Source organism: Balaenoptera ricei, chromosome 11 (assembly GCF_028023285.1).
Source record: "Balaenoptera ricei isolate mBalRic1 chromosome 11, mBalRic1.hap2, whole genome shotgun sequence".
Classification (NCBI taxonomy): Eukaryota; Metazoa; Chordata; class Mammalia; order Artiodactyla; family Balaenopteridae; genus Balaenoptera; species Balaenoptera ricei.
In genome coordinates, this window is record NC_082649.1 from 106,574,016 (window position 1) to 106,590,711 (window position 16,696).

At 59.1% G+C, this 16,696-nt stretch overlaps 2 protein-coding genes across 10 annotated transcripts in view; one reads left to right on the top strand and one right to left on the bottom strand.

Annotated features, from left to right (window-relative positions):
- The window catches only part of ZXDC (ZXD family zinc finger C), a 28,263-nt gene extending 26,287 nt beyond the window's left edge, over positions 1–1,976 (top strand). For both annotated transcript variants that reach the window (XM_059940550.1, XM_059940551.1), the window contains one exon: positions 762–1,976. In XM_059940550.1, the coding sequence (XP_059796533.1) occupies positions 762–848 (87 nt within the window). In that variant the 3' untranslated portion in view covers positions 849–1,976. The remainder of the gene's footprint in view (positions 1–761) is intronic.
- The window catches only part of SLC41A3 (solute carrier family 41 member 3), a 57,213-nt gene continuing 42,001 nt past the window's right edge, over positions 1,485–16,696 (bottom strand). For 4 of the 8 annotated variants that reach the window (XM_059940553.1, XM_059940554.1, XM_059940559.1 and 1 more), the window contains exons 3-10: positions 16,198–16,269; positions 12,516–12,660; positions 10,249–10,395; positions 8,081–8,225; positions 7,222–7,301; positions 5,437–5,571; positions 3,364–3,512; positions 1,485–2,741 (exon numbers count right to left, since the gene is read on the bottom strand). In XM_059940553.1, coding sequence (XP_059796536.1) covers positions 2,532–2,741; positions 3,364–3,512; positions 5,437–5,571; positions 7,222–7,301; positions 8,081–8,225; positions 10,249–10,395; positions 12,516–12,660; positions 16,198–16,269 — 1,083 coding nt within the window. In that variant the 3' untranslated portion in view covers positions 1,485–2,531. Of the gene's footprint in view, positions 2,742–3,363; positions 5,290–5,436; positions 5,572–7,221; positions 7,302–8,080; positions 8,226–10,248; positions 10,396–11,393; positions 11,461–12,515; positions 12,661–16,197; positions 16,270–16,696 lie in introns of those variants that run through there. The other 4 variants (XR_009505981.1, XM_059940558.1, XM_059940557.1 and 1 more) reach the window with 4 other exon arrangements.

Sequence of the window (16,696 nt, forward strand, 5' to 3'; positions counted from 1 at the left end):
AATACGGTCTTCAAGGGTCGTACGTTTAGAATTGTGGAAGTTGGGCTGGCCAGATTTTAGCCCGTGGGGAAATAGGCTAAGCTGAGTATGGGTGGCAGTGGATAATTGAGATTTGGGTATAAAATAATGAAGTGTGTAGCTTATCCAATTTCAAATGTGTATGTAAGAAACAAACAGTAATTTTGGTTTTCTTAAATTCAAATTGGGCTGTTCAGCCTTCTCCATCACGTTAGAAGTGAATGCTGAACGGAGCGCGGGGGGCGGGGGGGAGGGTGAACTGGAGTGCGTGTGGTCACAGCGTCCGGAAGGCCTCATGGCCGTGCCCTCCAGCCGTCGGGCGTTCCTCATCTCAGGGTCGTGTACAAGTGAGCGGGGGGGCCGCCGTGGCCTGGAACCTAGTGCTGACAGCCGTTCCCTGCAGGCGGCGGGCCGGGTGGTGGTGGCGTGGCCACGTGGCTGGAGCCCGTCCGCGCTGATGCCGCGGACGGCAGCTCGTGACCGTGACTCGGAGTGGGGGGCGCTCCCGGAGCGAGTGGGGAGGGTCAAAGGTCAGGGAGGACAGTCCCCTCTCTGAGGAGACCCAGAGCAGAGGACTGAGTTCACCTTTGCTTAGTTTTGTTGATACTAAAATGTTTTCCTTCAAGGAATATATGCTTAAAATAGGGGGAAAACGAGTGTTTTCCACGAAGGGAGGCCAGGGGCGCGTGTGGGCCTGCGCTGTGCTGCGGTTGCCGAGCTCACGGCTGTGCTTGCTTTCGCAGGAGGTGCTCCCTGCAGCCGGAGGGGCCGCTGGGCCCGAGGACGTGTGGAGCTCGGGCAGCACGGTCGGCCTGTGGGCCCTGCAGTGAAACCAGCTCTGCCTGGGCCGAGGGCGCCGCTTGGAAGGCTGGCCTCGTTCTTCAGAGACTTTGGGTACATTTTCACAAGTGTTTTTCTTACGTTTTATCAGGGACCCGTTTGGGGCCGTACCATCCTCTCAGGGCAGAGCGTGCCTTTTCCCGCTCGGCTGTGCACGCGGCCTGCATCCGCCTGAGCTTGCTGCGTTTAAAAACGGCCGCCCAGGGAAGAGGACGGAGCCTCCGCGGTGGCCCCTGACGGGGCTTCCGCACTGGGCGCAGCGTCTGGCTGAGTGCGAACAGGCTGTCCCCGCCCTCGGCGGGGGTTGCCGTTGGGCTGGGGTGGCACCGGGTCTAGCGGCCCAGGCGGCCTGGTGTCAGGGGAACGTGACGGGTGATGAGGCCCCCAGGCCCTGTCGCAGCCCCTGCACAGACCAAATATAGAGTTAACCCTTTTATAGTGATGATTTTTTCTGAGTTCTGTATTTGGGTAGTAACATCTAATGGCAATTGGACAGCGGTTTGTACAGCCACGTTCTGAGCACTGAGGTACGTGCATGGCGTGTGGCTTGTTGAGGGTGCAGGGGTGCACGTGTCCCCGTGTGTTCTCACGGAGTGAGGTCTGTCCTGAAGAAGGAGACAAGTCAGTGAACTTGCACATATTTATTGGTTCATCAGTGGACTAGACACGGGCTCTCAGAAATGGTTTTTTGCCGTGTGCCTTTCGAAGTGTTTGTTTGTTTTTGTTCAGATGCTGTTTTGATTCTCAGGCTTGGAATCATCCCAACTCTGCCCATTCTGTTTGTCTCTTTTGAGTTTTTGGGCTTTTGGGAAGGACTTTTGCTTTCTACAGTGACTCCTCTGTGTCCTGCATTGGGGGAGGGGGTGTCTCCATCTCTAGATGGTGCTCCCCGAAGCCCCGGGTCGTCCAGAGGCCCCTCCACGAGGAGCCAGGCCTGGCGGCCTCCTGTCCTGCGGGAGGAGAGTCCGGGCCGTGCGGCTGGACCTCTGTCCCGCACACCCCCAGTGGGTGTCCCCCTGAGGTGCTCAGGACTTCCGTTTCCTGGGCACTGAGGTCCCTGCTGGCATTGGGCCCAACTCCTCATGCGAGTGAATTAAAAGTTTTTGTACAGCCGCGCATGGAAAGTTGACATTTTTCCTTGCATCCGTAGCAATAACCCACCGGTCCAGCTTGCTGATTCCCCTTCCCGTCTTTCTTTGTATTGGGGCTGATCCCACACTCACCTTGGGGTGGAACTGGGGTTCCAGTTTTATTTTTACACTCCTCTGATCGTTAAAGTCTAAGCAGAGATTTGTTCTAATGAAAGAGAGAGAAAAGAGCAGAAGAGGGAAGGGCTGGGCGTCCCCAGCTCGGGGACAGGGGGTGTCCTTCCTGCTGCGCTGCATCTGGGCTGCGTGTGCCCCCCACAAGGTGCACAGGCGCCTCTCGGTTCAGCGTCTTCAGGCCGCAGCGCCCTGCCCTCCACACAGGCACGGACGCTCGCCGGCAAGCGCTCCTGACCTCAGGCTCCATCCCGGGCTCAGGCCGCAGCAGCTCCAGAGGGTGTGTGCGTCCTCGGCCGACTGGCAGAGGCCAGGGTCGGCCACCCTGGGGGTCCGGCTGGGGAGAAACCACACCCTGTTCCCATGGGCACGAAGGAAGGCTCTCCTGAGCAGCAGGGACGTCTGGGCTCCTTACGAAGGTCCAGATGCTGGTTCTGAGGTGCCATCCAGCCCCGTTTCACTCCTCAGTAGCCAGTGGGCGAGGAAGCAGAGTGCCAGGAGGCCGGTCCCGAGGAGGTCCCCCAGCCCCGTAAGGTAGGGGATGCAGTGGTCATCCGGGTCCAGGGCCTGGTTCCACGTCAGCCGAACCGTCGCTTCTGCCAGGTACAGCAGGATCGTCACCTGTCACGAGGGGAGGAGACACAAGGTGATAGCCGAGGAGAAAGCCCCGTGTGACCAAGAAACCAGCAGATCTCGAGAGCGGACACCACGGTGGACACATCCACCCCAAGCCCTCCCTGGGCTCCTCTCGGGTGTGACGCGCAGCTCGGAGGCCGCGCACCGCCCAGCTCCACCCACCGCCTCGGAGACTCGGACAGGGGTCTGGCTGGAAGTGCAGCTCAGACTTCCCGGAGGCCCGCCCGGGGCAGCTCCGGACAGCTGGCCCTTCGTGGAGGCACCTGAAGCCCTGGTCAGGTCCCAGGCCCCACAGCCACTTCCCTGCCGCTGCTCTGGACAGTTTCCCAGGCTCCCCAGCCTGTCCTTCAGGGTCATGGACACGCTGACGCCGCCCTCATGGGCGTGCCCACCGGAGCCCACCATTACCCTGCAGAGGCCCCAGCCCTCCCAGCTAGAGTCTCAGAAGACGGCCTGACTGAAGTCCACACGTGCCTGTAGCAGTGCGTCTGGATCACGCCCTTGGGCTTGGATGGACTTCCGGAAGGTGGGGACTGTATCCTGCGTGTCCAGGGACCTCTCCCAGGATGGGACCCCTCCCAGGATGGGACCCCGGGGCCATCGTTACCTGGACCAGGCCCACCAGCAGGTAGAGCCCCACGAAGGTTTTGTCGTTTGGGACTGACTGGCCTTCCACCAGGTAGATGATGGAGAAGAAGATGAGGTGGCCTGGAACCACCAGGAAGAGCAGGACGCGGGCCGACGTGGAGTTGATTTCTGGAAGAAACAGAGCAGGGGAGGCAGCATGAGCTGCTGGCAGTGAGGCGCCCACGGCCCCTCTTCCTGCTGCCCGTGCTCACGGAGCAGCTGCGTGTGCAGCGTGTCTAGCGACGGGGACGAGGCCTGTCATTCCCTCGGGCGCTGACGTCGTAGGGAAGAGAGAAAAACCAGCATCAAGTAGCAGAAACAAAAGTCATTTCAAACCTGACGGGTACTAGGCGGAAGGCTGACCGGGCTGACGTGGTGGGGAGTGGGACGCCGAGGCCCCGGGGGGAGGAAGGAGGACGTGCGGGGCTTCGGGGGGGCCGAAGGCTCCGGCGTGGGCAGCCCCTCCCTCGCGCGGGGCCCGGGGACGCCCGTCAGCACACTCTCCTCAGCGTCCGAGCTCATGGGTTTAAGACGCTGTGCGAAATGGGGTTTCACAGTTTACAACCGCCGTGAAACCACCCGTGGGGATGCGACAGCTTCTCAGGCAGAAATGAGGAACTGCAGTGAGAAGTCCATCTCCGTTTCCTTCTGAGTTAACCATAAAGCGTTTCACCAGCTAAAGAAAGAAAAGGAGGACAAAGGTAACTACAGAGTCTACCGTAAAATAACTTGCAGAGAGAAGGTGAGGATGCACACTAAAGCACCAGAATCTGTTCATGGTGAAAATTTAGACGAGGGCTAATTATTTTAAAAAGATGATTTTTAAAAAAACTTACAAAGGCAAAAGCAAAATAATTACTATTGGCAGCTGGCATTAAAACTCAAGAAAAACTACGGAAAAACTAAACAGCGAGAATTCAGTGAAGTATGTGCTGCAGAGTGAATGTTTGTTTTCCCCCCAAATCCATAAGTTGTGACCTGACCCGCAATGATGGTGTTAGGAGGTGGTCAGATCACTAGGGTGGAGTCCCCATGAGTGAAGGGCCCCCGAAGAGCTCCCTCGCCCCCTTCTTCCCTGTCTGTGGACCAGGAGGCTGGCCTCACCAGGCACCCAATGTGCTGGTGCCCTGACCTTGGATGTCCAGCCTCCAGAGCTGTGAGAAATGTGTGTTGTTTATAAGCTCCCAGTCTGTGATTCTAAGACAGGTGCACGCTGAAATACATGCAGTGGAGGGTAAAGAGCCTTTCTATATACAGATAAGTCAGAAAATATACGGGGACTCCCCCCCCCTTTAGACAAGGTGAGGCAGACACACTTCTTGTACCTCTCACCACTCATCCAGCAGCCCTGGACGTCGTATGAAACGAACAGAAGATTCTGGAAGGTGGAGGGACGAGGCGGGCTGGCCAGGGCTCCGCAGCCCAGGGAGCAGCACGAGGTGAGGTCCCTGAGCTGCTGCCTGGCATCCCAGACCAGATGCTGGGGGGTCAGAACCTGAAGGGCCAGCAGCCACGGAAGACAACTCGGCACGAGCCCCCACGTCCTGGCCCAGGAGGTGAGGCTGGAGGTTGGGCGGATAGCCAGGCCCCCTCCCTCCCAGCCAGGCGGGGGCAGAGGAGTAGGACTTGAAAAATAACAGAAGACACAACACCGCGTTGGGTCCCCGGTTCTCAGAACAGACTCCGTGGTCCTTCCTCAAGCTTCGGGCCCTGCAGGACCAGCGCCTGCCCCTCGGGGCCTCTCCCCAGCCCCCCGCCCCCGCTCGTCCTCAGAGGGGGATGCCTCCCGTCAGCCTTTCCGTGGCCCTTCCGAGCACAGCACGACTTGGAATCCCGTGTGCGTCTGCTCTTCTGGAGCGTGCCTGTCCCCAGCGGTAGGATCGGCTCCTCCATCTCACACTGTAACCTGGAGATGGTCAGTGTGCCTCTGGCTGAGCGACTGGACCGGTGAAGGCCACTTGGGCGTGTCGGGGCTGGTCTGAGGACTCTACTGCCACAGACACCAGATTCTTAAAGAAACAGCCACGTGGCCTCTGGAAGACCCCAGACCCACCTGAGCTGCAGAATGTGGAGCGGGGGTTAGGCCAGCATTTTTTCATCCCGAGGGGCAGGACCCCGGGCGTGCTCCACAGGTGTAGGTACGTGGAGATCCGGCTGGTCTGAATGGCCACCAGGTTGCCACCAACACCTGCAAAGAGAGAGAATCTGGTTTCTCCTTCTTTATGCCAGTCTCTGAGTTCTATCCCTTATTTTAAGTCCAGCTTCTCCAGGAAGCCTTCCTTGACTGGTTCAGCCCTTGATTTCTTTTCTTTCCCTCCCACTTGCCCACAGATCTTGTGTCTGGCAGCAAACAAGGGTGGCCTGGGCCTTGTGAATGAGGTATTGAGGTAGTAGCTGCATCACCTTGACAGCTGGCAGCTCTTAAGGAGAAGGAGGTGTGATGGGGGAGGAAGGGAGGGAAGTGGGCGGGGAGGTCTCGGGAAGCCACTCAAGGAAGCAAACAGAGCGAACACTGGAATGTCTGAGAAAACAAAAGGAACTTTTCACCTCAAGGCGGGAAGGAGAGGAAAGAGGGCCGAGAGTGAGGGGAGGGAGGGTCGTGTGGCAGCCGAGCTGGGGCTCATTGAGGGGGAGCTCTTGACGTCCTGGGGAGCTGATCGTGGCCAGCTCTGCTGGGGCCACAGGCCCCAGTGACAAAGGCCCCTCAGAGCCCCTGCAGGCAGAGAGCGGGGCCTGCCCCTGGCAACTGTCCCCTTTAGAGGGCGGTTGGGTTGCCCACTGCCTCATCCCCACGGAGGACGACCCCTAACTGGGCCACATGTGCCCCGGCTGCTCCAGAGGATGCAAACAACGGCCATGGGCAGAGGATGGCTGCAGATCTATTTTGCTTGGCCCACGATGATTTTTTTAAAAAAAAGGAAAAAAATAAATTAATTGGCGGCCTTTACACATTAGGCCCTTAATCCAGATTCCTGTCTCCCTGGGGCTCCGTTTCCACCAGCCCGCAACCGGCCAGGCACCACGCGGGTCGCCCAGGAGCCCGCCCTGCAGTGCTCCCCACCGCCCACCTCGCCCCCCTGCGGAAGTCATTCGCGGTGCTCACTCGGCCCCTACAGACACCGAGCAGAGGACCCCAGGGGACTCTGTAGGCCTGTGGCCCCTGGGCCAGCTGCTGCTGTCCTGCTTGCAGTGGCCGGCCTGGCGCCGGAGAGGCCCTGTGGACTCGGCTGGGTGCGGGCCTGGCACGCACAGGACGCCGCGCAGATGGCCTGGGCAGTGGGTTGCCACACTCGTTCCTCTCCGACCAGCCGGCCCCCCTTAGAGCCTTACCAGAAACTGGACACAAGCCGAACTTGGGCTACATGCCCACAGAGTTAAGCCTGGAAGGTGAACCAGTGGAGGGTCCGGAGGAGACCCAGGGGATGGAGGAGATTGAGGCAAGCTGATTCCTGCCCACCCCACCGTGAACCGGTGTTGTCACTGCCTTGCGTTTTAAGGAGAAGACAGGAATCCTGGTTTCTCTGTGTAAATGCCTCAGTTTTAAGTGTCATCAGTGAGTCTAAGTTAAAATAAAAGGAAAGCCACAAGAGGCCAACACCCTGGTTCTGAAGCCACACTTGGCCTCAGGTGCCAGCAGATCCCGGGTTAAAGCCTTCAAGGCTCTGGGATCAGCTCTGGTCCTGGGTGCCCGTGAGGGCAGGTGTGACCTGTAGTAGCCGGGGGCAGCGCTTTCTCCCCGGGGGCTACAGCAGCCTCCTGGGGCCGGGCCTGGACCTCCGAGATCGCTGCTCTTCTGGCCCCACCACCCAGAAGCCAGGTGACGGGACCCAGTACCTACCACAAATGATGGGGGCAAATATGGCCATGCCTCGGAACTGCTGCTTGGAGATGGTCTTGTTCAAGATGAGCCCCCCGAAACTGCGGGGGGAGATGGCAAACGATTAGAGTGGACGCTGGCCAACCCTCACCACGCAGGCCGCCCTGTCAGCCCGTCACCCTCCCAAAACATCCGTGGTGGCCGAGCTGGTCTCCTGTGTCTTCTGATGACGCACGTGGCTCCCACCTCTGTTCTGAGTCTCGGCTGTTCCAGAAGGCCCATGGAAGATGTCAGCCACTGAAAACACCAGACCCTTTCCGAGGCCACTTAGCTGGCTGGGCCCTGGCACGTGACAGCCCTGAGGTGCTCTCAGCAGGAACTGGGGCCCATGTGACGTCTCCCACCCCCGCTCCCCGAAGCTGCTCAGCACCTGGCCCACCAGCCCTGGGGTTTAGCGAAGACCTGGAGTCCAGGAGCTTCTGGAAGCAAAGACACCTTCGGCCACAGCCTCTGCTCCCCGAGTCAGGAGAGCACATCGGAAAGGACTGGGGTGGCCCCCGTCAGGGTCCACAAGGAGAAAGGGCCCCCAAGGATGGGGCTGGAGGGCCCAGGGCCCCGGAGCACTGATCCCTCAGCCCTGTAGGTCTCACCAGTGGCTGGGCTGCGGGAATGGCCTTCCCAGAGCTGTGGCCGTGAGGCCAGCTCAGCGGTGGCAGCAGGGGAGCGGGGCCGTGGTTGGCGCTCGCCTCCTGTGAACAGGGCTGCCCCTCAGAATACACCAGGCCCAGGGTTCTCGGGGGAGACGAGCGAAGAGTGTGATGAAGGCGCCCGAGGCCATGGCTCACCCCACCCGGATCCCGAGGCGTCGCCACCCGCGCACCTGCTGACTAGCATCGCCAGGACGATGGGGAACCACCCGAACTTGAGGATCTTCACGACGGGCGGGTTCTGCTTGGCGACGAGGATGCACATGGGGGTCAGGGCCGTGAAGCTGACGCAGACCAGCGGCATCAGATACCGACTGTCTGGGGGAAGAGAGAGGGGCGTGTGTGCCGTGGGGCTGGAGCTCAGGGTGGGGCCCAGGCTGTGGCCTGGGTGGCGGAGGTGACAGGTGCGTGGGGACTCGGGGCCCCAGAGGCCCGAGGAGCGGCTCCCATCCCCACCAGTCTGGATGGAGCGTCCCTTGCACCTCCATCACGCGGCTGAGGGGCTCCTGTCCACCTCGATCCCCGCCGCACCTGCCTTCGCTTTACTGACGCCTTTGCGGCTCTCCCGACACACGTGCCCTCCTCGGCCTGCTCTCAGCCCGGCCTCGCTATTCCCGGCTCCGTTTACGGGATCATGACCGTGGCCAGTGCCGCACTTGGCACTTTGTGTACCCAACTCTCCTGCTCTCACCGACCCGCTCGGACGGCCTGGGAGGAGGTGGCCGAGTAGGACACGCCCGTGGGCAGCAATGCCGGCTCTGCTCCTGCTGAGGTCACCCCGGGGGGACCCCTCGGTACCCACATTCTCACGGGGGCCCGTGTCCCTGTGTCACCCGCTCCAGGTGGCAGGAGCCACGAGGACGGACCTCGGCCTGGATCAGCCTCAGGAACCTGGGCCCCTGCCGGAGCCCAACGCACAGGGCACGTGTGGCCCCTCACCCGCCCGCCTCTCACCCGCACACATGGTGACTCACCGGCCTTGTGGAGAAGCGCCCGCCAACCCCGGCTGCGCCCGGAGCAGAGGCCCCCCCCCACCCAGCACGCGGGCCTGGCCTGGGGCCCCTGCCCTTCTACGCAGGAAACAGCTGTGGCCATCCTTGTGCCCTGAGCGTCCTGGGCAGGAGGTAGGCCCAGGGCCTTGGCAGGTGTCCGCTGGCCTGGATGCGGCAGCTGGGAGTGTCGCCACTCAGGGCCGTAGCCTCCCAGCCGCGGTGGCCGTCTCCCTGGTGATAGCACAGGCGCAGCGGCTGCAGGCTCACCCTCGTCAGCGAGGACCCACCTGACTGCTGCCCAGCCGGGACCCCCGAGATAACCCAGTCTCTCACTGCAGGGACGGGTGACCCAACGGGACTTGACGTCCCGGGTGTGTGTGGAGGCATGGGGCTGGGTGCAGACGGGAGGAGGGCCCGGGGAGGCCGGTAACTCAAAAGTTATTTTGCAAATCAGACTCCATAACTAGTCCGTGCACAAATCTTTGAAATTCAGTGTGTTTGAAGAATAAAATTAGGGCGTCTTGTTAGATCTTCACCTCCACTTCGTGAACTTTCAGCATCTCCCAAACCATCCTTCCTGTTGCTGCAGGCCTTTCCTGGATGGCTGGGGCTCGCGGAGCCACGCCACCCTCACTGGGAGCGTGTCCTGGGCCACTTCTGTTGCCCACATGTAAAAACCGGCGATTCCTTAAACCCCTGGGTCCACGCGCCCACCACGCCCCACGTTTCACCTTCGTTGCTGTCCACTCCACCCATGGAAGCCGTGACCGCACTCGGAACTGACATCTGCTAGATCCGGACAGGCGTGCAGCCATCCTGGGGGGGGCCACACCAGGTGGGAGGCCACAGACGGGACACTTGGAGCGGGTGCTCAGCTGTGCAGACGCAGTGAGGGAGCCGCCGGCAAGGGGTTGCCGTGTGTCCACAGCGTCCAGGGCGCGAGCCAAGCTGTGTCCCCACGCGGACTTGGGCGATGTCGGGGTGGGGGGGTGGCCACAAGGTCTTGTTCCCAGAACGTGTGCAAACGCCCCCTCGGCGGCTGACCAGGTCACAGGCCACCTTCTGAGGAGCCTGGCTTCTGCCTCCTTGGCTGTGACACTCCTGCCTGGAGTCACCTCTCTGGCAGCTGGTGTGTGTCTGGCGTGAACTGTGCCCCCCGCGAGGAGGTGCTGAAGTGCCCAGACCAGCCTCTGTCAGAGGTAGACACTGACAACTTGTACATCTGCTGCCCGGAGAGACCTGTCCCCATGGTGCACTGGAAAAGCTGGCGGCACCTGGGGGCGACCCCCATCTGCCCAGTGACCCCAGGCCTCGCCTGTAAAAGAACAGACCCCAGCCTCGAGCCCTACCTCTGTGTTTGTGGAAGAAGCTGCTGACGAACGCCAGGAGGGACAAGGTGATGAGGTCTCCCAGGCTGGCCGCGATGGGCGTCGCAATGTTGTCCGGGTTGACCCCGAGCTTTCGGGCGCCGATCACTATGCAGACCATCAGCATCCCTGCAGGGGGAGGGGACAGGCGGCCGGTGAGCGGGTGGCGGGGCTGGCCAGGAGCTCGCTGCACCCACGGAGCCGCCCGCTCTCGGGGTCCCTCCCTGCACTGGGGCCGCGAGGCTTGGACTCTGCCCTGGGTCTCGCGGGCTTGACGCTGTGGAGCGGCCCAAGCACTCTGATGACCCCCTGAGCCGTCGGGGAGACGCTCCCCACCTTGGGAACTACAGGTGTGATGCTCACAGCCCTCCTGGCAGGAAGGTGGACCCCAAACTGCTCTGAGCAGCAGGGGCCCTGGGGGGGGCAACTGGCCCCGTGAGTGGTTTCCAAGGGGCAAAGCCTGCGGGGAAGACGGCAGGGCGGGGTCTGGGGCAGTGTGGGGCGGCAGTGCAGGTGGTCCCTGGAGGGAGGGAGGGAAGGGGGGGCACACAGAAGGCAGCACGGCACTGGGGGGCCTGAGGGGCTGCCAGGGCCCAGCACGTGGCCACGAGTGCAGGGTGACATCCCTGCTGGACCTGAGAGGCCCTTCCTTGTGGCCGCTACACCTCCCAGGACCTGTTTCTGTTCTGACTCGGTTCTGAGGCCACTGTGACGTGCTTCCACCCCCCATGCCACACTGCCTGGGACAAAATCCAGCAGCATCTTGTGTGGCCTTTAAGAAGACACTTCGCATCTTGGCCACTGCTGTTTTAACACTGGACCCAGCGTTCTGTAACTCTAAAAGTAATCAGAGTTATCACGGTGCCATCGAAAGCTGCTGGCCACAGTCTGTGCTGTTTTGTGACCAGGTCCCAGCAACTTTATTCTTTTGCAATGTCATTTGTAAGTGAATTGACACTGCCTGGCTGAGCTGGTGGTCTGGTGACAATCCCACAGGGATGTGTAGAGGACACCACCGGTTTGAGATCACTTATTACAAACCACCAGCACCACTGCCCGGCTTCATGGCTCAGACAGGCCAAGGTCATGCTGTGACCCACCAGCCACGCTTCCTGAGTCCCCCTCACCTTGGGACAATCCCGGCTATGTCCTTGCCACTGAGGTGCACCCCATCTGAGGCCTCAGTCTTCTCATCTATAAAACAGAAGCTAGGATGGCCCATGGGAACGGCACCGCCTTCTGGAGACTTGGTGTCTCCTAGGCTCTGTTCTCTCAGAAGGTTCAGCCCTTCCTTGGCCCAGACGTGCAGGCATGCAGCAGGTCTGTGAATTGGCTCCTGGGTTTCCGCGCTCTGGCCCTGCCCTGACCTGGGCTCCTGCACGGGGATGCAGCTGCCTGGTAGGAACCACAGCCACCGAATAACCAGCTGCATCCTGCTGGGGGTCGGGTGAGTGAACAGTCGACTTTACAAGGCTACCCCTCTTCCTTCCTGGACCTGCGTGCGCTTTGCACGATACACACAGACACCCGGTCCAGAGAGAACCAGTGTGACCACTGTCCATTCAGAAAACCTGGGAGCTGGCTGGTGCCTTGGTTAAGTGTGGAAAGAACCACGGGCTCTGCACTCATACTACTTGCTTGGTGGAGGAGCAGACAGTACACAAGGGAACAAGCGTGTGAAGCAAACACAGCGTGACTGCGAGCGAGTCGGGACCGCGAGACTGGAGTCACCCGTGTGCTCGCGCACCGAGGGATCACCCTGAACTAGGATGAGCCCCGCAGCGTCGGCCCCCAGCGTGTCCCGGGCTCCGGGACAGAAGCTGGCACACAGGAGGCTCGGGGAGTGCTGAGTGGTGAACATGTGCGCACCCACTGGGCTCCTCGCTGATGCGCGTGAGCTCCCCGGGGCTGAGGCGGCGTGGCAGGAGCGGGGTGGGGACAGCAGATGGTAGAAGAGGACACGCAGGCCCCTCTCGGAGGAGCTGCCGTCGTGCAGGGAGCTGACACGAGAGCTTCAGATACTCGCAAGCACTCCAAAAGGAGCGTGAAGCGGGGTGGCCTCAGGCGGGGGAGGGGGCACAGGACCTGCCTTGCCCCAGACCCCGCCCGGGCCCTCCCGCCAGCCAGTCACAGAGAGACGTGTCTCTGCCCCAGCAGAGGGCAGGGACCCCCTCGCCGCCCTCCAGGTCAAGGTGGGTGTGACGACCCAGCGGCACCCCGACCCGCGCAGGACCCCGAGGGCTGCTCACCCAGGGCGCAGGCCGCCAGGAAGGCGGTGATGACGCTGCTGGCGCACAGCACCTCCGCCTCCACCACGTCCAGCTCCTGCCCCGACGCCGCGCCCAGGAGCAGGGCTGCCACGGCGGCCAGGAGCCCCACGACGGTGGCCTGCACCTGCGGGCAGGAACCAGATGTGAGGCAGGCCTGCTGACCTCGCCCGAGAGCAACAAAGCCGACACCCCCTTCAGCCCGATCCCTGCGGAAACCGCTGCCCCGCCCCGTCCTTCCCCGTCATCTTGTGTAGGGTCCTCGGTCAAGGGCCCCCCGTGTTTCCTCACAGCCCCTCTCACTGGTCTGGACAAAAGTGCTGTGATCTCCAGCAGCACAGACAGTGCCCCTGCCCCCCGGAAACGCCCAGGACCCCCGGGAGACACCAGAGCCGTCGGAGCTGAGGCCCCGGCGCACATGCGAGGCCAGTCAGGCTCCGCAGACGAGAACACGCCCAGCTCACACACGAAATTCCACTCAGGGTCCCAAGATTCTTCATGGCACCTGACAACTCATTTTAAGTTTAACTTTCACAAAAATGAGCAGATGTGCAAGAATAGCCATAACAACTTTGAGAAAGAAAATGGAAATTTTGGCATTTTCATTATGAATATGTACTTTAAAGCTATAGTATTAAAAACGGTGGCTTGGCAGAGAAATAGACAAATAGGTCAGCAGGACAGAACAGGATCCAGGAATTGAACCATGAATATGTGAAAATTTTAAATTTAATGTATGAAAATTTAATCATGAATGTATGAAAGTTTACTATGATCAAGGTGGCATTTCAAATCAGGATGGAATACATAAGGTAAGAGAAACCGGGTATTTGCTTGGAAAAATAAAATAGATTCTGACTTTATACCGTTCACACACATATACCTAAACATAAAAACCTAAAGTGTGAAATGGATGAAAGTACTGAATAATGTGTTTCAGATTTTGGATTAGGGAAGGCCTCCTACTAAAGATGAAACATATAAAATCTATAAAGAAAAATACAGGTAAGATTTACAAAGTCCAAGCATGACTTCTGTGTTACAAAAGACACCACAAAACAAAGGCAGGGATAGATTTGGAGAAAATTTTCCGTCTTACATAACTAATAAAAGATTAGTATCCAGAATAATGAGTCCATTTTACCAAATCAACAATAATAAAAAGATAAGGTGAGAGAACAGTGCATAAGGGATATGACAGGTAATCCACAGAAAGGAAATACAAACGGCTAAGAAACACACAAAAGATGATCAAATCCCTAGTAATCAGGAAAACTTTAAATAAAATCCCAATTGGAAGGTTAGGATTAGGGTTATTTGTAGCCAGGGCTGGTCCTCCTCTATTAAAAGTAAGGACTGTTTGATTTTCTTGGCACTGGGGTCTCTGCTCATCGGGTAAATGGATGGATGGGGTATACTTCTTACCTGTCGGATGAAGTAAAGTTAAAACTCAAAGGTCGGCAGTACAAAGTACACACGGACAAATACGTGGGACGATGGTTGTCTTACACACTGATGGTGGTAAAATTGATACAGGAATTCTGGTAGGAAATTTGTCTAAGTTATCCAAATACCTGATGATCTAGCATTTTCCCAGAGAAACGTACACATGCGGACAAAGAAGCACATAATCATGATGGTGATTGGAGCTGCTCTGTACAGAGTGACGTCCATTCGTTAAGTCACTATTAAGAGAAAAGTGCTATTTATGAAGTTACACGTACAGTATAGTATGTTTTATGCATAGAAACATGGGAACTCGTGTGGTCTCTGTCTGTGGGCACATCCATGTGTCTGCAAACAAAGAAAGGGTTTAGAAGAGTCCTTCCCATGCTGGTGAGCTTATGAGGAACTAATAATTCAAGTTTTTTTTTTAATAAATAAATTCATTTATTTATTTTTGGCTGAGTTGGGTCTTCGTTGCTGCGCGCTAGAGCACAGGCTCAGTAGTTGTGGCACACGGGCTCAGTTGCTCCGCGACATGTCGGATCTTCCCGGACCAGGGCTCAAACCCATGTCCCCTGCACTGGCTAGCAGATTCTTTAACCACTGCGCCACCAGTGAAGTCCCATTTCAATTATTAATTCTAGTGCTGTTATTGCACCAAGAAATCAGATATTTTGCAATCCTTTCGGGAAACATCTAGAGCCTTAAACTGTTCATACCTTGTGAACTTGTGGGAAGTTCTCTTAAGAAATCTATGCAAAAGGAGAACACTCTCACTGCAGTATAGCTTATCGAGTAGGCGCCTGTAACTGCAGGTGCCCCGCAGGGCGAGGGGTCGGTCTGTGAGCGGACGGGCCGAGCTCGGCAGGTCTGCACAGGCCCCGCAGAGCCAGCCCCCAGCTGCCCTTCCCTCTTACCCGTGAGGTCCTGGCTCACGTATCACTCTTGGGTACGTTGTCGTGATAGAATATGCTGAAGTTATTTAAAAAGTTTTAAGTATGGAACTTACTGCATCCTTTATGCTTTGATGTTAAGCTTTTTAAAAAATGGAGGAGACCAATTGCATCCACGCTGTGACAGGACCACGTGCCAGGCCAGGGCCTGCCCACAGCAGGACCTAATCAACACCGGTTGAGGAGGAGTCGGTAGGAAAAGAAACGCAAAACCAGTGACTGTCGCTGAGGTGTTTACCACCCGCCCCTGCAGACCCTCTGCCGGGGCCTCGTGAGAGCTTTAACCTCCAGGGGCTTCAGCCACAGGCTGTAGACCCGGCCCCTGTGAAGCACCTCGGTGGACGAGGCAGACGTCTAAACACAGAACTGCGTCCAGGACGGCCTGACGGCGCCCGCAAGGCCCGGAGAGGCAGCCAGTGCCAGGCTGGAGCCGGGTCTGAGGAGAGTCCCCACGGGGTGCCGGGGAGGGGAAAGGACATCCCAGGAGGGGAGGGGAGGGGAGGGGAGGGGGGCCGGCAAAGGGGCTCCAGGGGGAGGAGGCCCCTTGAGCTCGAGGGTTAGAAAAGGCCAGGCAGGGGCCGTGCAGAAGCGCACTGGAGCCCAGGTGCCTGGACGGGGAGGCCAGGGCAGCGGGGCTGGGCTCCAGGTGGCCCAGGGGAGGGTCCTCAGAGTGGCTGGACGGAAGGGTGAGGGACAGAGGCAGGCTGAGGGCTGCTGGGTTTCTAGCCGGGTCAGATGGGAGTGTCACTCACTGGGCACGCGAATCCCACCCGACGAGCCGCACAGCAGCCCATCTCACAGATGAGGCCCCTGAGCTGGGCCACCCCAGAGCAAACTTCCAGCCCAAACCAGACGGAGTCGGGGACTTCAAAGAGGGGTGTGAGGAGGGCAGGCGACGGGGCCGGATCTGGCGACACTGCTCTGGAGATGCCCAGCGGGGAGCTGGAAACGGGCTCCGGAGCCCAGGTGAGAAGTCAAGGCCCCTCCTGAGTCTGTGTGTCCTGCCCAGGGCAGCCTGCTGGTCAGTGACGGTCTCACCTGCACGCCAGTGCGACCTGGGTCCAGTTCTCGGTGTGGCCACAGCCTGCCCCGGCCAGAGGAACCCGGGAGGCTCTGGATACAAACACTTCCGTCCAGATCCAGGCCCAGCCTACTGCTACCTCGGGCTTCCTGGCTCCGTGAGATGTCCCCCGCGACCCCCCAGTTAGGAGGAGACACAAGTTTGCGACGCGCATGAAGCATGAAGGGACAAACGGGAGGGTCACCTGGATGAGGGCGAGGTTACTGCTGATGACTCTGTGCTGCTCCTGGGGGTCATCGATCTGCCCAGTGTTGGCCTAGGATGGAAAAGAAGGGCAAAGGGTGAGTCGGGCGGCAGTGCCGAAGCCAGGTCCACCCTTCTTGGAGAGGTGGTCTCAGGACAGGCCAGCAGACGCCCCCTCACTGCTGCCAGAGCCAACTGTCCTGCCAGCTTTCAAAACGGTGACTCGGGGCTGGAGAGGTGGCAACACAGGCCCAGCTCTTCCCCTCACAGGTGTGCGATCACACATACACGTGCACACGTGGGCACGCGTGTCACCAAGAACCTCAGCCGTTGACCATCCAGCCGGTCCATGAGGGGTGCCGGGCTCCCCCCCATCCTGCCATCCCTCCTCCCCGCCCACGAGTCGCAGCTCACGTGACCAGCAGCCAATCACCCCACCTTGGCAAAGTGTCCTGCTTAAGAAACATATGTAAGTCCCTCTTCTCTTGGGATAAAAAAGC